At 44.1% G+C, this 26,293-nt stretch overlaps 1 protein-coding gene across 4 annotated transcripts; it reads left to right on the top strand.

Moving 5' to 3' along the window:
- si:dkey-174m14.3 (uncharacterized protein LOC563117 homolog) lies at nt 1-25,721 on the top strand. 4 transcript variants are annotated; one of them, XM_047574519.1, is made up of 8 exons: nt 92-124; nt 233-270; nt 10,278-10,480; nt 13,523-13,684; nt 16,945-17,011; nt 19,216-19,323; nt 20,707-20,787; nt 23,463-25,721. In XM_047574519.1, the coding sequence occupies exons 3-8, from the start codon at nt 10,383-10,385 to the stop codon at nt 24,873-24,875; spliced, it is 1,929 nt and encodes a 642-aa protein (XP_047430475.1). In that variant the 5' UTR covers nt 92-124; nt 233-270; nt 10,278-10,382; the 3' UTR covers nt 24,876-25,721. The 4 variants fall into 4 exon arrangements, with proteins under 4 accessions (XP_047430477.1, XP_047430475.1, XP_047430474.1 ...); XM_047574518.1 differs by lacking the exons at nt 92-124; nt 233-270 and adding an exon at nt 648-787; XM_047574521.1 differs by lacking the exon at nt 20,707-20,787 and having other exon boundaries at nt 1-270.
- Nucleotides 25,722-26,293: the final 572 nt, after the last annotated feature.

The following is a 26,293-nucleotide window of genomic DNA, read 5'->3' on the forward strand; positions in this document are numbered from 1 at the left end:
GGATGAGCGAGGAGCAGGGAAGAGAGAGAGGGGAGGAGGAGGAGGAGGAGGACGGGGAAGATGAGGAGGGGGCATAAACAAAAACAGAGGGGAAACACACGGAGAGAGCGTGCCTGCTGAATATGTATGTCTCTTTCCTTTTTGGACGCGTGCTGCAGCCGTCCTCCGCCCGGCCGCTCCTGGACCAGTCTGACGGTTTCCCCTCCACTAACACACTGTCGTTTTCCTTTAGGTGCCGGACGAGGAGGTGAACCACACAGACACCATCAGGTAGGCTCCCCCTCTCTCCCCGTCTCCCTCTCCCCCCCCCCTCCCTCTCTTGCTCTGCACACATCTCTCAGCGCTCCATCATCACGCCCCCGCGTCCCCCCTGTCTTCTTCCTTTAAGCTCCTTCCCTCCCACTCTTCCTCTCTGTCTTTTCCTCCTGGCTCAGTTGCTGCTGCTGCTGCTGCTGCTGCTGTCTGCTGCTGCTGGTGTTGGAGTGGCGTTGGTGGCGGCGGTAGCACAGGTGGCGGGTGGTGGTGGTGGTGGTGGTGAGGTGTGCATGTGTTGGGGTTTTCTCTCAGCTTTAAGGGAGTGCTGGGTAAGCCAACCCCGAAAGCATATACAGGAGGTTGGTGGTGGCGGCGGCGGTGGTGGTGGTGGGGGGGAACGTGGGGAGGGGGGCGGGGGTTTCTCCATCCCCGGCGAGGCTCAGGAAGCAGGAGGATTTTTTTTCTTCTTCTTCTTCTTCTTCTTCTTCTTCCATCTCCCAGTCTCCAGGATGAAGCTCTGCGTGAGCGGAAGGTACTGCTTCACTGTTTCTCATGTCTGATTTGGATTAGGAAGCCGGCTCGGGTTTGTTTGTCTGCACCTCTTCTGTGAGAATGCGTGCTCCTCTGTGTTGTTTTTTTTTTTTTTTTTTTTTTTTTGCGCGTGCGATTGCGGTGTCAGTTTGTGCCGTCTTGTTGTGCCGATGCGGAGCTGCTGGGAGTGATCTCTCTCCTCTGGTAGTTTGTCAAACGTTTTAAGGTGTTCCATGTTTTTTTTTTGTTGCAGGTTGGTGTTTTGTGTGCAGGGAATGTCAAAATTCACTGCAGTGAACGTGGCATTAGTGGAAAAGCCCGTTCTTTAGTTGTTTTTTTTTTTTTTTAAAGAAAAGGGATTGTGTAAAATGTGTTAGGTTTGTGAAAAGGTCTACCCATATCTGTTTTGTGGCTGAATTTGAACAACACCTGTCGGAATGCACCCGTCACGCTGATTAGTTAGTCTGCATTACGACGCCACTTCACCACCACCACGAGGAACTAAGCAGTGAAAGCTCTGGTTCTTCTGCGTTTCAAAGGGCCTGACAGCCTCGGATGTTAGCTCAAACCTGGCTGATAACTCAACCGAAGCCCGCGTGAACAGATTTTAACGAGCTCGTTGCAAAATGACAAGTGCACTTTTACCATTAAAAGCAACAATGGGAAGCTGACGGTGAGATGCAGGAGCAGCTTCTCCTTCCTTTCCTCTCCTTTTTTTTTTTTTTTTACCTTACTGTCCTACAGTAGGTTTAATTAACACTATCACTAATGAACCATTATTAATCCGGCACAGACGGAAATAGATTCTTCTCTCCCTTTGTGTTCGAATTGCTGATGGTGTTATTACGATTTCAGGCAGATTACAGCTGAAAAGCCGTTTAACCAGCAGATGAGGGGTAATTAATCTTGACGGGGTATTTCTCTAATATGAGGCATCAATTGTCCTCACCTCTGTGTCGCAGCTTTAATTGAATTATAGCAGCTCTTCCCGAGATAAGAAGAAGATGGAAGGGGAGTCCTGCGTCTTTTTTTTTTCTCCCGGCGCTTTTGCATACCAGGAAACAAGGTCACCTGTGGCCTCTGAATAAGCGGCGATGAGGTTAAACAGGAAGCCGGGCCAACGTGAACCTTACCTCTCCATCACACCTCCGCCCACACACCTCATCTCCAAGACGCCTTCTAGCCGAGCTGATGAAATGTCCTGAAATCTCTCCTTCTCTTTTCTCTAACCCTCCCTTGGCTAGGCTCCTGCACCCTGGGGGCCCCGTGGCAGAGATAGGGGTGTAAATATTACATGGTGGCTCGTTGGAGCATGGGAGCGCCAGGCCTCACTTGGATAAACAGATTTAAAACTTTCAAAAAAAGTCTTGTTTGTTTTTGGAGCGTTATCAGGATAGCCCAGCGAATGTCCAACAAGGCAGAGCGTTTCAGTTTTAGAAATGAGGCAGACGACACTTTAAAAAAAACGCAGAAGAAGAAGAAGTGACAGCTGCCCCCGATGATTGACAGCCCAAACTTGAGCAAAACAATTATGCTGCTGTCTGGAAGAGTGATGGTGAGATGACGCCCTTGGGTGGCAAGAAAACAAAAGTTAGGCTTTAAAGTTTCAAGACGATGATTGATGAGAATCATTTTCCCTCTCAATAATGGCAACAAACTTGAATGTCCTCTTTCAAATAGTATATATTAAGTTTTCCTCGCTTTAAAGTGCCAAATATGAGGCATCCAAAATGTGTTTTACACTGTTGTTCGCATTAGTCTCAAAGAAAAGGCAAAAGAGCATCTTAAATTCTCAATATCATCAATACTATAAATCATAGGTCCTCAACAGGGGGTCTGCGACCCCTAGGGGGTCCGTGGAGGTACTGCAGGGGGGCAGTCGCAAACTATTTGGTTGATTGGACATTTTTTATATATTTTTGAAATATATAAATTTCTTTAAATACACATTAACATGAATCAAACATTTTTTAGTAAAGGCATAAAATATAGCTTAATATTGAATGCAAAATGATAATAATAATGTATATTTATAAATAGCACTAGGCCGAGTTTAATATATAACAGATGTGAGGGGGTAGGGGGTCCGTACTTAATCGGTTTAGCCTGAAAAACATTGAAGGCCTCTGCTATAAATAGTTACTCCGTCATTTGGAGATTTAATGACGACGCTGGGGTTGAGACCTGGTGACTGGGGAAGGCCGTAGTGCGCTCTCATTTTCATGCTCATTAAACCGCTCGGTGACCCCTCTGTGCCTCGTATGAAAGCGCCTGTAATCGTTCTCAACTACATTGTTCTGTTTTCCTTTAAAAGGACAGTTTGGTGTTGTGAGAAATGCCCGTGTAATATCTTACTCGGAGACGTTTGGCTTCTCAGAGGGACTGGAAATAGAGAAACGGTTCGCCTGACAGTAAAATAAGTAAATAAATAAATAAATCCTACTCATTTAAAGCCGGATAATTAGCTTGCAGAAAAGTGAACGTCGTCCTTTTTACTTTTGTGTTGCTGCTGCTTTAACAATCAAACAAACAGGATTCAAATCAATTACTGAGCTTTAAAGGTCCTAGTGAAACCTGTATAGACTTTTTCTAATTGAATCTTTATGCAGTTTAATGAAACCGTCTGAGGGTGCCTTTTTTTTTTTTTTTTTTTCATTTGGCCCCAATCACATGCTTGGTTTGTCTGTCCCTGAACCTGTACATTTACTTCATTTTAAAGTCTGGTGTTAAATAAGTGAACCTTTGACCAAATGCTCGGTTGAATCACCCCTGAAATAGCAGGGCTCGTGAGGCGATGGTCCTTGTAGGCGTTGAGTGATGTGCTGGAACAAATCTCAACCACAGCATCTCTCCTCAGAGCTCCTCAAGAGTACATGCCCCAGAGGTGGTCATAATAATTTGATACATCAGTTTAGGTGAAGTGGATGTTTTTGTATAAAAGTGGCGTGGGAGAGAGGCTGGACTGAAGAGGCTAAAACACAGCTCTGGCCTGTTTACCGTAACAGACTCTGTCCTGTGTGGTCTGAAGCACCAGCCTCTCTCTTCCACTTTATCTGTATCTTTATTCCTCCCGAAGCCCTGACAGCTCCTCTGGGGGTCATTACGTGCATCTTATCATCTCAACCATATTATTCCTCCTCCCCTTTGCCCTCTTCTGCACCAGTGGTCAGATCGCACAGCTCAGATTTAGCCTCACACTGATGAAGCTGCCTAAACTGTTTCATATTTAATACATCAGCTGGTAATTTAAATCAAACATTTACATATTAATCTGAATTGCTCCATTATTAATTGAAACTTGAACTGCTGACACTTTTATTTTTTACCCAGTAATGGAATAATACTACACAATGCTGTTTACAGTTAGGCTAAACTAACTATTTAGCTAAAGTACATTAATGTGAAGCAATGCTGTGAACCCAATGACACGGAAATACGTCTACACAAAATGTTTGATGCTAGCATCAGCTGTAAGTTGTGTGAACACCGCTGCTAGGCAACAGTCATGGTCCGCGCACACTTAGAGCGACAAAAGCTACAACTCAATTAGTGTTGCTATTGCGGCAGAGTCTCTGTCGACGTGTTGGAAGGGGCAGCGGCGGTAAATATAGCACGGCAACAGGTGGAACGACATGAGTGGTTGTGTCACTTTGACAGTAGAAGAGTTGAAGACGTCTCGCAGAATGTAGCGTAGCTTTTGACTGTCTCTGCTGGTGTGAATGCACCATTAGCATCTAGCAGCTACTACCAAGGCTAACAGTTTAGCAAGCAGTTATTTATGGTATTTATTTACCAGTTGTGATGTTTCTTGACATTTTCAGAAATAATTGAAGTAATTGGTAAGTGGTTTTATAGCGTTTTATGATATTTTTGAGAGAAATGTTACCAACTGCCTCATTCTCTACATAAAGTTACCAGGTCGGTAGCTTGGTTGCTTAGCATATTGTGTACTTGAGTTCCCCATCTTGTGGTTAATCATTTGTAATTTAGTTATAAAGAGTTCTTTTTCACGTCTAATATTTTCAAAGGCCTCTTTCTTTCATTATGCATTTACGCTAAGTTACCTGGTAATAAGCTTGCTAAACTGTTAGCCTCGGTGGCTTTTAGACACCAACAGTCGCCCGGCATTGGTGTTCTCACCGCACATGGTCGACGTTATCACCTTAAACACAAAATACTTTGTGTATATGCCCTCAGTGTAGTAACAGCAAGATCAAGAGTTTCATTTGAAGGCGGCATTATACAGAAATATTTTCTAATGTTAGCTAATGTTAGCAGCCATAAAACTAAAGGTCAAATGGTCAAACGAGACCAAATTAGGTGAACATTTTGGCGCATGTACAATACTTATTTGGTGTTTGTATGTAACTTAACAAAACAAACAATGTGAGCAACAAAAACTTGATGTATTATTTATTTAATTCAAACAAAAAGTTTGTGTAAAATGGTGTGGTACGGTAGTGGCATGTGTAAACCACAGCTTCTTCATTCTTTTCTTTTGGTTTCTGCTGATGCACTTCACAAAATATGAAATTAACATAATCAGATAAAATCGCTGTATTACAGTAATAGTTAAAGATGTGATTTTCTTGTTAGATGCCACTCTTGTGCCTTTGAAGCTAGAATACACAGCATATGTCCAATGTAAAACCAAATTTTACCTTAAAAAAATGTCTTCTTGTGAAACTCAGAGCAGATCAGCAAACAAATACATTTCCAAAAACCATCCAACCTATTGCTTTAAGCCTTCACATTAACCGTAAACCTTTTAGACGTAGAATCGCAGCCACTCTCTCACAAGAAGAAATGGTCTGTGAGGGAGTTTAGAAGCAAATTAAACCCATAAGTTAATGCTTGTCTAACAAATCTCTGCAGGTTGTTTACCTGTGATGATCCTCAGACGGAGGTCGTGGATTACACATTTCCCTCAGCCACTACTACATTAATAGCACCGTCCTGGAAAGCTATTAGTGCTATATTGCTTTCTATACTATCTCAATAGAGACTTTTCAGTAAAAGCTCCATTCATGCAGCTCCAAGTTGAGGCTTTTTAGGCAGCCTCTTGAGAGTCGTGGATGGTCCAGTAAGTACATCTGAGCCTCCTGTTATATATGTAAAAGTGCACGAGGGAAAAGCTTATAGACACTGAAACACCGAGCACTACACTGCAGGCTCGCAGATTTGCAGAGGTTGTTCCTTTGTTGCGTCTAATCACTACCTGTCCGTTCGAGCTCCACTTGTAAACAATATGTTGTGATGGTGGGCGGCGTGCTGTGTGTGTGTGTGTGTGTACGTGCGCGCCTCCGTGTTTGTGTCTGTTCTATTTTTAATGAGCCGAACCCCCCTCTGAAAGCTGCCTGTGCTTTTCCATCTCATCTCCTCTTGGTCGTGGCTGCAAAGATGGCCTTATTTTTGTGTCGCAATGGAGTCAAATGCCGCAACACTTAGCAGCCTCTTTCGTTTAGAGACGCGCTCGTATTGTTGAAGCCGTCGCTCACTCAGAGCCTACAAATACGGAGGGGCTGCTGCGGAAAAGACTGCGGACAGAAGTGGCGTTTTCTTTCAATTTATGTAATTCAAAAGCAATTCGGGATCACTGGCTTGGAACAGAGCCATCACGGGGGAAACTTTTTTGTTGAGTAGAGCCGCTCAGAAAGTTTCGGAGTGAGCGTGATTGTTCTGGGTCGTAGGAAGACGACGTCTCGGAGGCTTTGCTAGGACAGCTCTCAGTAGGATTCACTGGCACCGTGACACGAATTTCATGTCTCTAGGCTGTTGGTGTTGTTTTTTTTTTAGTTTTTTTTTTTTACCCTCTCTCTAGAACAGCATGTGCTCGTTGTGCGTTTAATGTGCTCAGTCTGTGTGTGTGTGTGTTTGTTTGCATGCGTGTGTCTGTGCTGTAACGTCTCGAGGCATTTTTCAGCGTGTGCATGTTCTCAATATGTTCAGTTGTTTCCACGTTTCTTGTGTATGTTTATTATATGATTTCTCACATTGAGAAACAGTATTGATTTTAAGAGGTCAGAAACGGGGGGAAAAATAGGTTAATTTTCTTTTTTTAATTAGTTAGAGGGACCTAAGGTTTGCTTACATTTTCCGTCTTATTTCTGAGGACTGTGAGGTTTGAGGTAACTTCAATAATTTTTAAATGTTATTGATGTTTCCAACAACATTATTCATTCTTAGGCTCCATCGACATATGGGTGGCGTAAAGCAATTAAATCAAGTCGTCCGTTGCTTTGGTTGCTAGTGGCGATCCAGGCTCTGGTTACCTAGGTAACCCTCTTGCATATTTGGCCATACCCAAATGTTTCCGAAGTTGAGATCAGTTCAACAAGCCAAAGTCTTTTTTTTTTTTTGTCTACCAACATCACAAGTCACTCTTCCTGTCTTTACGCCATTTACGTCTTATATGAAACATAAAAAACATACTTCTAGTTTGGACACCGGTAGCTTTTCGTGCGAGTTCCCAAATTTTAAACCACTAACAACCGATAAGTTTTAAAGGACCCATGATGTTCTGTTGTGCACAAATGAAAGAAGACTGAATATATCTAGCTTAAGAGGTGTTTTCTTTCTTATGTCTGTGACTAAATTCCACGTTACATCTTGTTTTGATGTTGAACCCATTGACATTCTTTTTTTTTTTTTTTTTTTTACAGCGCACCTCGTTGTATATTTTATCTGCTGGTATTTGAGACTCCTTCACCTCTTGCGCTCGTCCTCAAACCCTCCGGGGATGCTGTCGTGATTATTACACTCCCCTGTGCCGAGTGCCAGCAGCGGCACGTGAAATCCGTTCAGCGGGTCATTATCCCCCTGCTGCCGCTAATGATGTTGGTAGTTGGGGTGTAACTACTTAGTTGTCTTCCCGCTCCCTAGCTAATCAATGCTTGGGCGAAGGTACAGCAAAAGACATAAGCCCCCCTCCCCCTTCCTCCTTCCTCCCTCCTCCCACACACACAGACACACACTGGCAGAACAGCACCCTAATTTGAAAGCTGACTTTTCCTTCCCCGGGTCGGGCTGAGTCATGCCGTACATGTGAGTGGACCGGGAGACGGCTGCGGGTTAATCTGAAGGCACACCGGGGCAGAGGGAGTCTCATCTTTGCCGCGTTTCTCTGCTGCTGGATGAGTCAGCCACTCGGGTTCCCTCTGATGCCGAGGTCTGGGCCTGTGATAAGGGGCTCCTCCTGAGAGCCAATCTATTTGCAAGGTAGATGCGATCAAGACGGAGGAAGCAGAGAGACACAAGAGGCAAGGGAAACGAAAGAGAAATTATGATATTCAGTGGAGATTTGACACCCACTTGCTTTGCTTTGTGCTTCCCAAGCTGGCTACGCTCGCATCCTCTTTACTGCATTTGGCTAAATACCCTGGCTAACATCACCCCCGGAAACTTCCCGCTTTCCCTTTTCTCCCATTCCGCAACTTTAATGTCCTCCTCCTCCTTTACCTCCTCCCTCTTCCTCTCCTTTTCAGTGCTCTGAGTTCCTCTCAAATGTCAGCGTGCCACGAGTGGGTGGCAGGCAGCGCCATCTGAACGAGCCCCTTCTTAGGTTTTGCTGCAGTGTGAGGATCGGCTAAAGGGAGACGAGGAAGCGGGAGAGTGAATGAGCGAGGTGGTGTGTGTGTGTGTGCGCGCGTTGTATCTTTTCCATTTGACAGGGAGATACCTGGCCTGAGACGTGTCGCTAACAGCGGTGTTGTTCTCGACTTTAATGGCACATGAATATTGGTTTATTTCGCTCCTGGGAGAAAGAAGGAGGTTGAATAAGCACAGCTGATGCCGCAGCACAAACACACACAGGCACACATGCAGGTAGACACGTAAGTGCACGCGCAGACAAACATATTGCAAAACCAAGTGCGCACCCACATGGGTAATCTCACACGTTTCCCGAACCTCACGCAAAGGCACACACCTGCCAGATCTCGCGCACATATTCCGCCGGTGAGCTATGACTCAGAAGGGAGCAGCTGGAGTGAAGGCTCCAGTGGCGGCGGTGAGCTGTCACCATCTGGAGGAGTGCATGTCTCCCTGCCTCCTCATCCAGCAGCAGCACAAATCACCTCCCAACAACCGGGGCGTCCGCGGATCAACACGTGTCTTTGCAGTTTTTTTTTTTTGCCTGCAGTTCCTACGCCCCGAAACAGGACGCAGGAGCCGATTCTCGCCCGAGCCGAGCCAACCGCAGCCACGGTCTGTCGTTGTTTCCTCCCCGCATGGTCAGTCCAGCGCTTGGATCAGAGGAGCTTTGATCAAGCTTCGTCTCTGGCTGTCTCGTCTAATAACCGGCACCGTTTATCCACGCTGAAGGCTGCACCTGTGCGCACGGACGCCATCGCGACGCGGCGGATTGGACGGACGGAGGGAATGTTTAAACAGGAAGTTTCACACTCTCTTGGCCTTGTCACACTCTCTTCACTCAGACTGGGTGGAAGTGCCAGCTCGTGTCCTTTGTGTTTGGACACACAGGAGATGAAGACGCTGGGGCGCGTTTGTTTTAGTCTGATATCGACTTGACTTTCATCCGACGCACGTGGCGTGAGGTCGATTTGCGGCTCATCAGAGGAACCCAAACGTAGTTAATTAAACCTGCAAATACGATGTTATTTCCCTCTGAAGGTCCTGATAACATATTTTCTCCAATATTTTCAACTGAATTTGCATCTGTTTGGCTATTTCAAATGTGATATTTTTGTGCTTTTTCCCCTCATGGTTTTAAAAGGGCGTGACAAATTTGCACTAATCGAAATTTAAATGAAGTTGCGACGGCGGAGATGGTTTGCGTTGGTCAAGCTGCACCCACGTGGTCCTTTTTCTTTCCTTTTTTTTTGCGAAGTGTTATATTTATCATTCCAGGGAGATGCTTTTAATCTGAAACCTTTTTTTTTTTTTTAAGGAACATTGAGTGGGAAACCTAGTTTTAAGAAGGAAACAGGCTTTTTTTTCTTTTCATTTCATGAACAATATAAATCCCACAGTTCCTGTGGAGCTCATATTGGCTCTCCTTCACTGGATTCCCTCGCCTGAACTTTGCAGGATAACCGATAGAAGCCCTTGCTCTTTATTTCTGAAGGACGGAGTCTATAGCTTGACATTTACCACTGATGTCTGAGATAGCTGCACTTTCATTTCCCCTTCCGCTGTGCCACTGGTGGAAACAACATCAGTGGAAGAAGTAAGAAATGGTAAAAAAAAAAGAAAATCTCCCAAACTCCATTACAGAGGATGGATTATAATCTTTTGAAATATATTGACCTTCAGAAGTGTTTAGTGTGGAGATTAATTCCGTTGAAGTCTTTCTTTTCCCACCAAGGAGAAAGCTGTGGGGTTTTTTTTGCCTTTGAAATGACTATTAATGCAAAAATATCGGCAGCATCAGCTCAGTATTTTTAATATCGACTTTGTCCTTCCAACAGGATTCCTTGCTTGAACCGTGGTCGCTAATAGTTGCCGACCTGTCTCTTTGCTTTGTTTGGCAGGGTCAACACAGATAGAGCACTCAGTTACTCAGCAGGCCACACTTAGCCGGTCTCCTTTGGGAAACTAACATATGCCGGCTCCCTGTGGTCAAGCCCTATAAACACATGAGAAGGAAGGAACACAGACAAACCATGAAAAAGATATACATTGGTAAAACAGCCTTAAAAGTCCCCCGAAATGGAGGCAAACATCCAAAAAAGAGGTAAGAGCGAATCTCTCAGACGCCATCCTACCATCCGTCCTCGTTTCCTTTATCTGTTTGTCCGTTCATCCGCCCACACGGGGTGTCTCCTCTCGCCGTCCAGTGGTGCTAAAGCAGCCTCATCCCGCCTCTCCAAGCCCAGAAGTCATGCTGCCTCGTCATCTCATCTCACTGGAATGAAAACACTCATTATGTCTGACTCAGCTCCTGCTCACAGAGAAGGTCACTAATGGGGGATTTATAAATATATATACATATGTATCTATATCTCTATATATATGTCTATATGTATGTATATATATATGTCCCCCATCCCAGGAGCCACTTCGTAAACTCACCCTCCACCAAACAACAAACACCTGTATTCCCCTGCTAATGCCTGCCAATCAAAAAGACGCAGGCGGAGGTGAGGAGGTGGGGGCTGCTGGGTAATGCGCCACTCAAATGCCAACCAGTCAGTTGAGACATTCATTGAATCGCTCTGTAGGCAGGTATTCTTCACTCGTTGACAAGGTTGTAGACGCAGCAGCTTTCACATTGAAAAATAATTCAGATCCAGGCTGAAGTTTATAATTACCAAGCGGTGTCTCCTTATGTAGCATTTAGTGTCTTTAAATCACTGATTTCTGTTCATGAAGTGGAGACTGGGCGGAGCTGTTCTGGAGGCAAAGATGCTTAAAACACAGTGGCTTAAAAGTTTTAGCTACTAGCAAAGGTTGTCAAAATCTGTTTTAAAATTTTTATGATTAGCTGCTAGCTAGTATGACCTGTTTGAAAATGCAACTTCAAGTAAGTTAATAACTAGATTTTATTGCTATAACTAAATTTAGGCTATTTGAGTTACACAAATTGTAAATCAAACAGAAAACTTGAACCAACTCATGAGTTTTTTTACTAGAATTATTTACAGTAATGAAATTTACAAGACCACACGAGGCAGAAATTTATATATAAAAAAAATGCATTAATTGTTTAATGTAAATGTAGAAAAAATACACTATTATTCAAAATTTGCCACAATGGTGTTTTGCACTGTTTTGGCTATTGTTTTTAGCCGTTGTTAGCGTGACGTGGGCTTGTAGTTCCCACATAACACATGAAAAACTTAAACTACTCTGTAACAGCATTTCAACGCATGTATGTGGTAAAATACTGTCTGTACGACCGATTTAATTCAACAAAAACTAATCAGAAGTGCCAATAAACAGAATATTACAGGAGCTTCTAACTACTGTTAACACGTGGAGCGGCCATCTTGGTAACTCAGCCCGGGGTAGTGATGATTCTACGACTTTCTGAGTAGAAAATCCGACTTTGGGGGGCGTTCCAGCTAGAAATTTTGACTTATTTGACTCATTTGAAACCAGTTGTCTGTGATTGTTTTAACTGTGACAAAAAAAAACTTCCAAAAAAGCCCTGTCTACTTTAATTTATCAACTCCAATGGCTTGAGATCCATAATTATCACATGCCCCCAAGTGCAGGATGAGTCATCAACAATCCCATTCAAGAATACCTGAAATATTGGTGAGTCACAGTAACCGACATCTCCAATTAAAACACTTAAAGATCCAGTTTGATTTCATGGGGGCTTTAACCAACACAGTTATCTTCACCTGTGGCATTGGGTTGTGAGACTGGTTGCTTTCGACTGAACAGATCCATATGGAAACCTCTTACGGTGGAAGGTAGCAGCTACCTTTGACACTGGCGTACAAAACACCTCGTCTCTTTCTTTAATCCAAAACATAACTTTAATCCAGTATCATTCACATGAATCACTTTGAATCACAAAGTTCAGTTCATTTCTAAGAATTATATTCACTGACTAGTGTGCACATGAGCAGAAACACTTCTGGCAGATCAGGAAATGGTCTCGCAAGACAAGTGAAGTCATGTGGAATACCTTTTTTTTTTTTCTTCTTTTTTTTTTTTTGCCTCCGGAGAAGCTCTGTCTCTGTGAATCTACAGCACACACACCACTTTTGTTACCTGTGTTAAAACTGGCAAGAAGTTGACGGAAAAGAAAGCATTTAGTCCTCCCAACCTGAACTTCAGGTTCAGTGTGAACTCTGGATCGACCCGGTCTACTTTTCATCCAAATGATTGCAGGAATATTATCACGCTTGCTAATTAGATGGAAAGTGGGTGATGCGTCTACATAGGGACCTGAAAAGATCGTTGAAAGGAACCTAATACACCCAGTCACCCCTCCCTCGCGTCTCCCTGTATGATCTTGTTAAAAGACAGAAAAATAGACAAAGAGAGGAAGTGAAAAGAGCGGCCACATCTCCATCCACTCTGTGCTATCTGTTATCTGGCTGCAGATAGAGTCATTACCCTCCTTCCTCCATCTGTCCGTCAATACAAGGTCCATTAAGCCCAGCCGTGCACACTCAGATCCATCACGGCAACAGACATTTCCTCTTTCCCTACTCACACTTGCCCTTTTATTAGATTGAAGCACAGGTAATGCACATACTCTAAAAATAGTCATCATTGTGCTGTCTCACTGAATTGCATGTGGGGGATATCGCTGTTTCGTAAATCTGAGCCTTCAGGGTCTATTCATGTGATGTATTGGAGTTCATTGGCTCATATTTCATCACAGATTACACCCTCCCTTTTTTTTTTTTCTCGTCGATGGGACCAATCTCGCTGGTGATTGGGTTTCTGTGATGTGCTGCAGAGCTTTAATACCATAAAAAAAAAAAACACATCTAATGCTCAAAGGTGTAATGTCTTAGAAAGCTCTGTTCTCTTGCTTAGCGCTGCCTGAGAATCTTAATTAGAGATCTGTGGTTTGGTTCCACGTTTTCTTCATACAAAGCACTTTTGCAAAACAACTTTTCTGCCTCTATCATCCTGTTTTGATGTTCTCATCACAGCTGCATGGCCATTCAGGGGTGCATTAAAAAGATGTGCAGAGCCTTACAAGTCCATTTAGATGAGCGGAAACCCAAGTTGTCTTCCTCCATCATATGCCCTGAATGCAATCATCATGATGTCTGTGTGTGTGTGTGTGTGTGTCTATTATGTGTAGCTCGTTGTTGGAGCAGAAGGAGGACTTGCGGAAGAGGCTTTCGTACACAACACACAAGCTGGAGCTGCTGCAGAGTGAATTTGATTCCACGCGGCAGTACCTGGAGACGGAGCTGCGCCGAGCACAGGAGGAGCTGGACAAGTTTACTGATAAACTGCGCAGGTATGCCCAGAGTACTTACTGCACAACGCTCAGGATGCAAAAGGGGGAAAAGTCAATTGCTCTGTGGCACAGAAGGTTTAAGATTGAGATTATTTGCTTTTCTCTTCTCTGCTTACCTGCATGTAGCAAGGGGAAACACAAGCAGAGAGAGGAAATGACTCAGTGTAAAATACAGTCTTATATACAAAATGATACTTAATTAATACACAGGCATTAGTAGGAACGAAATATAACTATAGCTGTCAATTAAATATAGTTTAGTAAAAAGTTCAACTCAAATTTGATGATAGCTGTATGTATATATATAAATTAGTTTGTTATTGTTCTTTAAGTAAGTAAAACTGTGAATTTACTTTGCAACAGAGGTAATATTTCAAACCTAAATCTAACCCCATAGCCATGAAATGTTAATTCACAGATGAAATGATGATAAATATAGTTCAGTCACAAAAATAAATAGACATTTAAAAAAAAAAAGAAGGTCCAAATGGAGTTTAAAGTAATCCAGAGGGATTAGACGTTCAAGTTTTAAATCCGTCTTTTTCACTCTATTTTCATTTCTGCAAAGTGCTGCACTGAACTTTTCAAATTCAAGATGTACCCATGGGCATCCAACAGTTAGCAAGCCTGGAGTTCTGGTCCACCGAACAGAAACTTTGAAACCTAGGAAATTAAATGAAATATAGCGAGTTTTTAGAAAGAGACCCTTATAGCACCACATGAAAGGATTAAATACAAGCAGGATGGGAAAAGAAATACAGTATAGGGGGAAAAAAATGGACAAATCAAATACTACACACATTGTGTTTCCTCTTCTTATTTAGCATCAGATTAGGAAAGAAGACTTCCCTAAAATCCTAAGGAAGTGTGTATCAGTACACAAATACCAAGAAAAGGGAAGTGGATTCAGGAGAACAGGGGCTCTTGTGGATTAAAGACAGCAGTTAGTGTGAATTTAGGAGTCAAAAACACTTTGACTGAGACAAAATAATTGATGACAATGTAATTTGCAAAAACATGTTTAAAAAGACACAAAAACGTATGGCCCGAGAACAGCACCTTGTGGTACGCCATAAAAATAACATAACTAAAGAATGTGTTTTTTGCTTGTTATACCACAGAACTGGGTGTGTAATACCGTGTATTGAGAGCGTTTGATGATATGAACATAGAACCTAATTTAGGTTGAGGGTATGCGCCCACCTGGCTCAAGGGAAACGACATAACGCGGAAACCAGATGACAGTTGTTTTTAATGAATCAGATAAAATCAGGAAGCAGTTTTGAGTAGTATTGTGATGCACAACACTACATATATCTGAAGGCGTAGTGGCCATCATCACAAAATGCTACATAATACAATTTGCTATTTGGATCATATTATTTGTAAATTGACCTTTACTGACTACTCGGTCTGTGTAAAGGACAATTGCTTGACGTCAGCCTCTACGGACAGGGTTCAAGAAGAAACTATTGCTCACAAAACAGCTCAAAGAGCCGAGATTTGCCAAAGAATACGACAACACACCAGAGGAATATTGGCAGCACACTTTACAGTCAGATGAAAGCAAAATAAATTTTGTCTGGATCAGATGAGGTCCGGCATGTTTGGCTTGGAGCTGACCAAGATGACCAGTGACTGCAGAGTGCAGTTTTTTTAAAAAGAAAACATGGAGGCGGATGTTTGCAGATATGAGGCTGCTTGAGTGAAAAACCTGTATAGTGGAGATGAAGAAGGTTTATGGGAGGATTATTTTTCAGCATGACCATGATCCAAAAGACGCTGTTATACTGAAAAACTGTAATTTGGACAAGAAAGACCTACAAAATTTTCCAAAAAATCGAGGAAAGAATTATCATTAATAAATGGTGTGCCTAATTTATTACAGAGGGATGCATTATAGTTTAATTTGTTTTTATTTTTCAAAACAAATTGAGCTTTGCAATTTGCATTAAACAAGGACATGATTTGAAACCATTTTAGTGACGTGAATTAACTGCTGTATATGCACAGCTACATTCATCTGCTGAAGGAGGGAAAAAAAAGTTTCTCGTTCTCCACTTAAAGCTTAGTTTAAGTGGGTGGGCATGTGAAGTGATTTTGTGAGACAAATCAGGCTCCGATTATACAAATGCGCTGTACAAAGTTGGAACCTCCTCTGCACGTACACGAGAGTGTAATTTCCAGTAAAGCAGAATAATTGTGTGATTTTGAAAAATATGCACAATGTCTGACAGTATATTTGAATAGCTTTTGTTTTGTAGGACATGAATGGTTATTCACGGGGAAGCAGTGACATGTAACTAATTTGACAGTATTATTTATTAGGTCAAACTTAACTGGTATCACATATCAAGATATTTTCCATACCAATCAGCCACAACATTATGACCACTGACAGGAGAACTACAATGACATTGACCATCTTGTGAAAAGTCAATGTTCTGCTTAGTGACATGTAGCATCTACAGTATCTACACAAGAACAGGCACCCCCATCCCACAGCAATGAGACTCCTTGATGGAGGAACAATTAAAAAATATGAAAGACTGCACAAGGTGTCGACCTGGCCTCCAAATTCATTAGATCCCAAACTGATCAAGTATCCGTGGGATGATCCACAGAGGATACACGAGAGACACCTACACAGTACGAGCTTCCTTCAAACTTTTGTTGACTTTTTCGCTTTCCTCGCTTCCTTGTTCTCTAAGCTCATCAGCCAATCAGAGTGATCCCTATCACCGACTCACTCTACTGGCGAGTCAACGTGCTGAATCGGCTGGAAAGCTGCTGACAGCGTTCTGCCTCAAGCCAAAAAAACTAAGGTCACAGGCTCTTATAACCGGCCCGACGCTGGCGAATCGCTCATTGCCGGCCTGGTGTGTCACAGCAAATAAAACGGAGCCACGTGTGATTAAAGTTGCCAGATCAACCAAAGAGTAAAAAAAAAAAAACACGACTGAAATCATGGGGAGCGGGTGATATTATGTGAAAGTGTTGCCTCTCGCTGCATCTGTCTGCCTTCTGGATTACAATTGATGGAGTAAATAAGTCCCTCTATTATCATATCACTTCAGCGAGATATTTAAAATGACTCCTGGATGGATGAGTGTGATTAAGCTCTGACTTGTACGCTGCTGCTGAGTCTGCATATTTATGCATTTGCGGTTCGGAGAGGTCTCCAGCTGCTACTGTAAACATGCCGTATGTAAAAGCTATTTCCTGCAACTGAGCAATGTCTGTTGTTGTGTCATTTTTAGAATACAAAGCGGATACTCCGCGCTGCAGAGGATCAACCAGGATCTGGAGGAGAAGATCCACAGAAATGTAAGAGTCCGTGTTTGCGTGTTTTTCTGCTCCCACGCATGCAAAACTCTCCTGATTGCGGTCAAGCGCCCGAAGACAGAGGAAAGAGATATGCGTGTAAGCCAGTCATGGGGGTTTGGAGATGGCACTGAACACTCTTTGAGAGCCACTTTGAATATGAATGCCACCACTGTTGGTACCACTGACGTTAATTAGGGCCTATTACAATTGGCTGTCCTCCTTCCAGTGGCAGTGATCGCACACCCATTGTTCCGCAGTGCACCCGCACCTCACTTCATTTGTCAGACATTGCTTTTGCCGGTGGAAAGATACAATTAACCAGTCTTCCTGAGAACGCTGAATGACCATCAGATGTCACTGCTGCTGAATAGACAGCTGAGGCATCTCATCGACAGCACAACATGATAATCATCACGGCTGCTGTGATTACAATGTGAGATACCAGGTACGGATAATACGGAGCTCAAGGTCATCCCTTTTTTTTTTTTTTTTTAGTGCGTGTGTGTAAAGAAAATTGATCATTTAAAAAGTAAAGGCCAAGTGCCCCCCCCCCGAAGCATTCTCATCAGCTGTTATTGATGCATCTCATGTATAGACTCCTCAAGGGTGAGAGAGGTACTGAGTCTCTCTGTAATCGTAAAGCTTGTTTACTCCCGAGGTGCCACAAACCCATCTGACCCCTCGGCCCCGCACGACTGCCGGGAATGTAATTACAAGACAGATAAACACAGTGATGCACCGTGCGCATCTCAGCTTCTGCCTGCAGAGTTTTCCACAAATCTTTGTCACACCCAAACTACAAGAAAACATGTAGATATGTGTTTAATGTACGGTACTGTGCAAAGGTTTTAGGCAGGGGGAAACAAATGCTAAGCTTAGAATGCTTTCAAAAATATGATGATTGTTTATTTTTTATCATTGTACAAAATGCAAAGTGGGCGAACAAAAGAAAAAAATCGAAGTCACATCGATATTTGGTGTTACTACCCTTTGTCTTCAAACCAGCATCGGTGCTTATAGGCGCACAAAGTCAGGGATTTTGTAGGATCGTAGACAAAGTGGAGAACACATCAAGTTTACCTTTGAAATCTGAAGACTCTACTGTCTGTTCTTCATGGAAGAGTTGCAGCCAAAAATCCATCCCTTTGACATGGAAACAACGTGAAGAGACTCAACTATGCACGTAAACATAGGAACTCAGGTGCAAAAAAGTGGCAGCAGATGCGGCACAATAATGAGTGTCTGCAGGCAACAGTGAAGCATGGTGGAGGTTCCTTGCAAGTTTGGGGCTGCAGTTCTGCAAATGTAATTTGGGATTTGTTCAGGATTAATGGTGTCCTCAATGCTGAGAAATACAGGCAGATGCTTGTCCACCATGCAATACCAAAGTAATTCTTCAGCAGGACAGCCAATGTCAATAACAGCTATCTTCAGAGTAAAGAAGAGCAAGACGTCCTGGAAGTGATGGCACGGCCCCCGCGTCGCCCTGATTTGAGGAAGCTGTGGTTAGTTTTGTGGTTAGTTCTCCATATTGTTTGGAACAAGCTACCAGTCAAGTTCCTTCAAAAAACTGTGCACAGTTTTTGTGTTCCCAGAAGAATTGATGCTGTCTTGAAGGCAAAGGGAGGTCAACCAAACATTGATTTGATTCCCTGACAACGAGGGACGACTGTGAGGTCACCTCACTCTGCCTGCGTGCAGTAGGGGCTGAACGAGTTACTACTCCCTGATCACTACTAAAAACACAGAAAGTGAAAGTGATGCTTTGCAACAATTAAATCTATATTCTTGACTCGAACACATATGCCGAGAACAGACGGCTCATGCGCTACGTTCTGTGTGCTGCTGATATGCATAGCCTGTATAAAAACAGGCAGCAACTCAGCACCATAGAAGATTTAGTAGTACTCCACAGCGTGTTGCAAGTATGGGATAGGGTAACTCTGATAAGAACAGACTATTGCTACCACTTAAACCGCACAGTGCATCTTCAAATCCATTGTGCATCTACATTTAGTTTTCTGTATTTAGATCCGTATCTAAAAACATTCTTTAAGGATTTCACATCTTCCCCGTAAAATCTGTTCTTCTTTTCTTCTACTCTTCGTATTCTGTCTTAAAAAATTATATATATATAATTGTAAACTTGTAATTGCAGTCTTTTTTCCATGCTTTCTCTGAAACTCCTGTTTTCTTGTCATCAGTCGCAGCACCATGACGACGAAAAGCGAGCCCTTAGCAGAGAGATCATTGTCCTCAACAACCACCTGATGGAGGCGAAGCTCACCATCGAGAAGCTACAAGAGGACAACGTAAGGAAGAGTCTCAACATAGTTCGGTTTATTAGGAGAGGGTTTGCGTGAGGTATATAGTCAGTGGATGATGTTTGAGAATCACTCAGAGAGTAATGAGCCGCTGTGGACGGGCTCTTTTCCCGACAAGGAACTGCAGCCGTAGCCATCATATCCATCTCTTCAAAGTCAACCGACTCCGTGACAAAAACAGTAATTTTACCGCATCGAACACGGGAGCTGCTTGTCTACCCTTGCCTCAGTTTTTATTGTGTGACTTTGGGGTGTCAACATGTCAGGTTGGATCAGAGTGAATGTTTCAAAACATCAAAGTCACGCAAAAGTAAACCGGCAGCTCTCGTGTCCTGAAAAATAAAATTACTTTTTTTTTTTTTTGTCTTCTTAACAGCAGGTGCTGCATTCAACCAATCAGTTTGCAATCGTTCCAGATTTCTGTTGTTCCAGGAACGTACCTAGCGTGAAGTCAGACCTAAAGTCAGGGCTCTCAGAACTACAGTCACTGCTGCAGTTCCTCAGCTCCTGCAGTGTGGAAACGCTCAAGAAATTCGATTTCTTATTCTGTGTTCACACTATGAGCGACAAAAGTTACAAAAGCGAGGCCAAATGTGCTGTCGCTGAGTCAGTGCAGCTGCTCTTCGATTTCCTCATCTGCTTAAAAGATAACCGGTGTAACAAACACACGTGATTGGCATCGATTCATAGCGCTGGCTTGCCTTGATATGACCCATAGCCTGTTGCTACTTTCATACTGGAAGCGTTAGCGCCGCTGGCTACGTTTCATTTTTATTTTGCGATGGCTTTTTTCAACCGTCCAATGACGTGGTGACGCGTTAATCTATCAAATTTAACGGTTTTGCCGACAGTGTCCCGGGCCTCTCTGCTCGTGTCGTAGCTTTTGCAGCTCATGATGTTGAACGCAGTATTATTGTGAACGCAGCATTAGCCAATGAGGCGTGAATACCCTTCTTAAATGTTACACATGTTAATAAATGGATAAGAACAGTAGCTCAGACTGAAGGGATTTTTCTGCAAAAGCTCCTTCGGTCAATATTCTGAAAAGCTTATCACAGTTCAGTGAACTCGAGTTATTAAAACAACATAACAATGTAACATATACTGCGATTTACTACGACGAGTTTACGGAAAGAGAAGGTAGAAATGATGGCAGCAAAACTGATGGGCAAATTGCATTTTAATGTCAACGCAGCACAAACAAAGAGCATGATATATCACCATGACAGACGGAGTTAATGGACTGATTTTATTTGCAGATATAAAAAGTTTAATCATGTTGTCAAAAGCAAGAAAAGTAAGTTTCAGGTAGAAGGAAAGAAATATCACATTTCTTCCATCTTTGATTGTGGCCCCGCTGTTTCTCCACAGGATCTGTACAGAAAGGACTGTAACCTGGCAGCTCAGCTTCTCCAGTGCAACAAGTCTCTTTACAGGGCCCAGCTCTCCGAGGTGAGGCCCACACTCACTTTCACAGGGTTCTCATTCTCCACTTACATCCTCCGCTTCTTGCCCTTTCTAAAGCGCTTTTTTTTTTGCTCGTTTAATCCGGGTTCCAGTCAATTTAAACAGAATGCGCCGAGATCCATCAAGGTCGCCCCGCAAACCAAGAGCGGGAAGCGTGAGCGCTCCGGGCTTTTTGCGCTGACATTTGTGAACCAGAAAAGAGAAAAAAAAAACAATAATTGTTCAATTTAGCAGTGGTCACGTATAGGGGAGGGAAGGCTCTGGTGCAGATCGCCGTGCTGAAATGGAGAGGTGCGAGGGAGGTGTTTCTTGAGTAGCGCTGAGCTAAAGTTTCAGCTCAAGACACGAGATGAGCGAAAAAAAAAATTTGCTGTCTTGGCTGTAACGGGAAGGACGTCTTGGCTTTGTGAGCGGGAAAAAAAGATAAGAGACAAGACTCTGAGGATCGGTGCAGGAAGGACAGAGAGTGAGGAATTAAAGCAGGATGGAGTTTTTTTTTTTTTTCATTTTATTTTAGCTAAATAACCTTCAACCTGAGAGAGATGAAAGAGGCACGGGTTCAAATATAAGATTAATAGGCTTATTGAAAAGGTTACAGTCTACATGTACGCCGATCAGCCAGAACATTATGACTGGTCAAATTCACCGGTCACGTGAGTAATCGGTTACAAGACATGGTGCCGTTTCAGATTCTGATGGATCATGTTTTCTTCTTCCTGGGTTTGACTTTTGCACTGAAGTTGTGACTCTTGCAGCTCTTCTAAAACTAAGCCCTTCTTTTCTTTCGCTGACATTTATTGAGCAATGGTCTGGTAACATTAATGCGCACCTAAAGGTAAGCTGAGGAAAATGGTGCATACCACTAAAAGAAAAGTCTGATCATGCAGTAAACACATCTCAAAATACCTAGAACACATTGTAACTAGTAACGATTGAGGCCATAGATATTGTGTCGTTAAAGTGTCACTGTTACGACAAGAGAAAGTGACATCCACAGCATTTCAGCGGTCAGCCAAGATTAGTTTTAAAAATGCATTTAATGTACATCAAACAAGAAAATAAGTGAAGTTCTGCAACTGTGCTAATAAGCATGATAATAATAACGTATATTATATTATATAAATAGCACTAGGCTGAATTTAATGCAGCAGGTAGGGGGTCCCTACTTAAACTCTCCATCAGTTTGGGTTCCTTGGCCTTAAAAATGTTGAAGACTCCTGCGGTGGCACACACAGTTCATCTATATGACTCCTCTGTACTTATTGACGAGCGTTTCCGTGCCAGGTCAGCTTGCGCCACTTTCTGCTGCATCAGCCGTGGGCCTTGTGCCTAACCCATGTGACAGTTTTACGGCTGGCCAGTGTCCAAGTGGCAAGCTTAAAGCACGCCTCTGTGCGTTTCACCCATATGCTGAACAGAAATGTCAATGCAAACTGCATTAAGTGAGACTAATGAAATGTCCCCTCCCCTCCAACATGTACAGAGCCACAGACACAGTGTGGGATCTGTCGCAAAGTGCAAAGTCTGCAGGCTCGCTGCTGAACGCAATGGGGGTCAGAGGCCATACATGCGCTCCCCTGCACGTCCGCCGCTCTGCCACTTCCTGTGGATGGGAGCTAATCGAAAGCGTATCGATAAACAGTGGCTGCAGCATTCGGAGAAGTGCAGTGGCTCTTGGGCGCAACTGCTTCGCTCGTTTGTTTTTGCTGCAAAACAAGCAGAGGGAGGGTGTGCAACGACCGGGCTCGGATTTATGAGCGCCACATAATAGCTAATTGTGATCAAAACAAGCCCGAAATAAAAAAAAATTAAAAAAGGAAGAAGAAGAAGAAGAAAATATGTGGACAGTAATTAAGTGGCGCTTAGTTTGGACTGGGTTGTAATGAAACTGTTGTGATGAAAACGTCTTTTCGTGTTCTCTGCGGTGTTTGACTGTTCTCTATCTACAAAGTTATAATTAGCGCGCCTTTCATTGCCAATTAGGAACAACTGACTAGATTCCTGCTGATGGTGTGCTGCAGTTAGCTCGCCGCTTGTTGCTATGGAGAAGGTACCGATAGTGGATGGAGGCTTCTTTACCGAGAAACGCTTGAAATAGAAGAACGTCTTTCATTTCCAGGGAAGGCGAACTGAGTTTGCCTTCATCATCGCACACATTCTTCTGTCATGTCGAGGCTCTGAAAGTTAATTTTTGCAGTCAGGGCAGGTAAATGCAAACGAGCATGTTGTGGTGTTACAGTCACTTTACATAATAAGTGACAACCACGCATACTGCAGTGCACAGGGGCCATGCATACCATATATATATGTTACATCAAGAAATAACTATCATAGTTTTTTGTTTGTGGGTCTACTGCCACACTAGTAAAATAGCTTTTATAGACGCTAGGAAAGCTTTACAATTATACAACCTCCTTTGATGAAATTTCTTAACTGAAATGTTATGTTTGTTATTGAGCTAATTTGCGGGACCTTATTTGCTCAGTGTGACATTCACGAAGCCTGAATCTCCTTAGTTGTTGTTCAAAAGAGGCTAAATGTAGACAGTCTAATTGATGTTATGATTCCAGCGACTATAGTTTTGTAGTTTTACAGTTAAAGAAGCAGTTTCCACTGAACAGAATAACACGTGTTTTTCTCTTTGTCTCTCACACGTCTAGCTGCCTGCGGACTTTCAGGAGCGACTCACCATGCACCTGGAGGATCCTCCGCTCTGTCACACCTACTCCGACTCGGTACCGGCCTCTCTCATTGGCAAAGTGCTGGAGAAGCCGGACGAAGCGTGCAGCAGCAGCCAGGCCTCTCGCTCCCCGAGCCCGCAGGCGCAGGAGCACGCTTTCATTTTGGAGAGCTTGGGCCCCGGCGAGCGCCTGGGGCTCCGCGCGGCCTACAAATCCGACTTGTACAGCAGTGACACGGCTCTGTACTGCCCCGACGACCGCCACCGGGAGCGCAGGCCGAGCATGGACCTCCACGGTCAGAGGAAGCTGCTGTACGGGCCCCAGAACTCCACCGACAGTAACCCGGAGGAGGGTTCGATGGGGTTGCGGGCCGGCTTCTCCCAGGAGCACTTTGCCAAATTTCCAGCCACTCTGGCCGGAGGGTCCAGCTCCTACTCCAGCTTCAGCGGAGGGGGGTCAGAGGACAAAGGCAACGGCCCGCCCAGCAGCGCGGCTTCCTCCCCACGCCATCACTCCCTCTACATGGAGTGGAGAGATGCGGGGGACTATGAGAGAAAGAGCGACTCCTCCTGGGAGAGGGACAGTCCGAGGGGCTTCGCCAACGCTCACCCCTTCCAGCAGACGGAGCTGAGCCACCACCAGAACGGCAGCTCGCCCGTCTACAGCCGCACCATGTCCTCCTGTTTCAGTGAGCCCTATGAGCCGCTCCCTCCATCCTCCTCCCCGAGCGTCGCCTACGGAGACAGCCGCCGAGGCAGCACGTTAGCCCCCGAGGAGGAGGAGCTGATCGGCCGGTGGAGACAGCTTAGCGTGGAGGACCTGAGCGCTCAAACCTACCGCAGCCCCGGCCGGGCCTCACCTTACAGCTTCTCGGAGCAGCACTTCTCTGTCCGCCCCGCCAAGATCCGGCTCGGACCGCTTTACAGCAGTTTCCAGGAAGGGGCCGACTACTACCATCACGGAGTGAGCGCCATGGACCCGGTGTGGGTCGGTGCCAGCCCCAGCCCCGAATGCAGCCCAGGGCTGCGGTCGGCGCACAGCCAAGCCCACCTGTACCGAGCCGAGGACAGCCAGGGGTCGGAGCACAGCCTCTACCACTCAGGGAGCTCCAAAGAGAGAGAAGGCAACGTGGCGGCGGGGGGCCAGAGCGCGGATTACGTGGACCCCAGCCCCAACAGCTCCACCGAGTCTCTCAACCAGAGGTCCCTGGAGATGGCGGCAGAGCTGCAGCACTATCAAGTGGAGATGCACAACCTGCCTCCACAAGTGAGCCCGTCGCCGCCGCCGGCTCCGCCGCCTCCTCCTCCGTACAACCAAACGTTCGGCACCCTGGGTCTTTCCAGGAAGGACAGTCTGACTAAGGCCCAGCTTTATGGGACGCTTCTGAACTGAATGACTCTACAATCAGGTTCAAACTTTGATAAGGTCGTAGACGTGAAGGCCCTGGCGCGTTCAGCTACGCCGTTTTTTTTTAATAGAAGATGGTTAAAACACGAGCCAGGAGCCAAATAAATCACAAACATGTAACTACTGATGAGTTGAAGGCGGTGGGCGGCAACTGTTTACCAGAGGAAGTAAGTCATAGTAAGAGCTAGAAGCTTAGGGACAGACAGGGAGGAGCTCAAGCGGCTCTTCAAATCTGTAGGAACGTTTATGTATTTAAATAACGAATGTACAAATATATACTAAGTTGATATATTTTGTATGTAGCTGTTAGCAAGATATACATCCAACACAATCAAACCAATCCAATCGCAGAGCTTGTATATAAATTTAAAAACTGCCAGCGCTATATTTGAGATATTTCAATTGAGGCTCGCCCCCCCGTGATGTTAACTGCGCACTGATTCGTTTTTATTTCGACCCGGCTAAAACGGAGCTGGCCTTGTGGAGTTTTACAGAAAGAGAAACAAACGAATCCCTGAAAACGAACGCGGAGAAACCTACTTTTTGTTTTTAACTGACAGTATCGATGGGTGTGTTTTTATTGTTCTTGATGGAACGTTTTGAGATGTAAACGTCTGTCTTAGCAGTCGGTATTACTTTATTTCTGCTCTTCTATATCCCTACAGAGAGGTTTTCCCTGACCCCACCCCCCACCCCCCCTCCCCTTTCTACCTCAAATTTGGATGCCCACACCCCACCAGGCCACTGTAACCCCCGTTTCTTTGACGACGATGCATGTTTATATATTTTGGTTGTTTCGTTCGCCTAATAAAGCACAAATTACACACGGAAGTTCCAAGCCTTCCTTTAATGCTTGCACGCTGGGGGATGTGTAGGGGTACAGTCAGGAAATTTGTTTTGTTTTCAGTGGAGTCGTCGTCACGGAGACACTGCAGCATCAGCCAGCGTATCATGAGCGGTGAGTTTCTACTGATGTCTAAGACAATAAATAAGTGCTGCTCTTTATTATACCCTAGTATACACTAAATATACAGGGGTTGGACAAAATACTTGTGACACTTGTGACGCTTATTTGTTGAAACGTGAAAATGTCGATAGCCTACTCTTTTTATGCCAGTGTGTTGTAATGAGGAGCAGGACTTAAAAGATTGGTCACGTAATTTGTTTCTAGATGCCACGTCCAGTCAAATTTGCAGATTTGCTGCTTTTTTTCTAAGTTATTGGTCTCCAAACAACTGATCATTTCTTAAACTAACTGTCGCGCTCTAAATTCTGAATGCTGTACGGCAAACAAATAGTTAATTTTTAACGACAAAAAAGTGCCTCTCGAATTTCAATTTACAGTTCGAACAACAAACAATTCCCTAGTGGAAGCCCTAGTGTAAACATATACTCACACGCAC

Source organism: Mugil cephalus, chromosome 21 (genome assembly GCF_022458985.1).
Source record: "Mugil cephalus isolate CIBA_MC_2020 chromosome 21, CIBA_Mcephalus_1.1, whole genome shotgun sequence".
NCBI classification, from domain to species: Eukaryota; Metazoa; Chordata; class Actinopteri; order Mugiliformes; family Mugilidae; genus Mugil; species Mugil cephalus.

Excerpts from the sequence above, each read along its gene's own strand:
- si:dkey-174m14.3 (XM_047574519.1), top strand. The coding sequence starts at position 10,383 with ATGAGAAGGAAGGAACACAGACAAACCATGAAAAAGATATACATTGGT. Across the intron at positions 13,685-16,944 it reads TTTACTGATAAACTGCGCAG|AATACAAAGCGGATACTCCG; the intron begins GTATGCCCAGAG and ends TGTCATTTTTAG. Across the intron at positions 17,012-19,215 it reads AGGAGAAGATCCACAGAAAT|TCGCAGCACCATGACGACGA; the intron begins GTAAGAGTCCGT and ends TCTTGTCATCAG.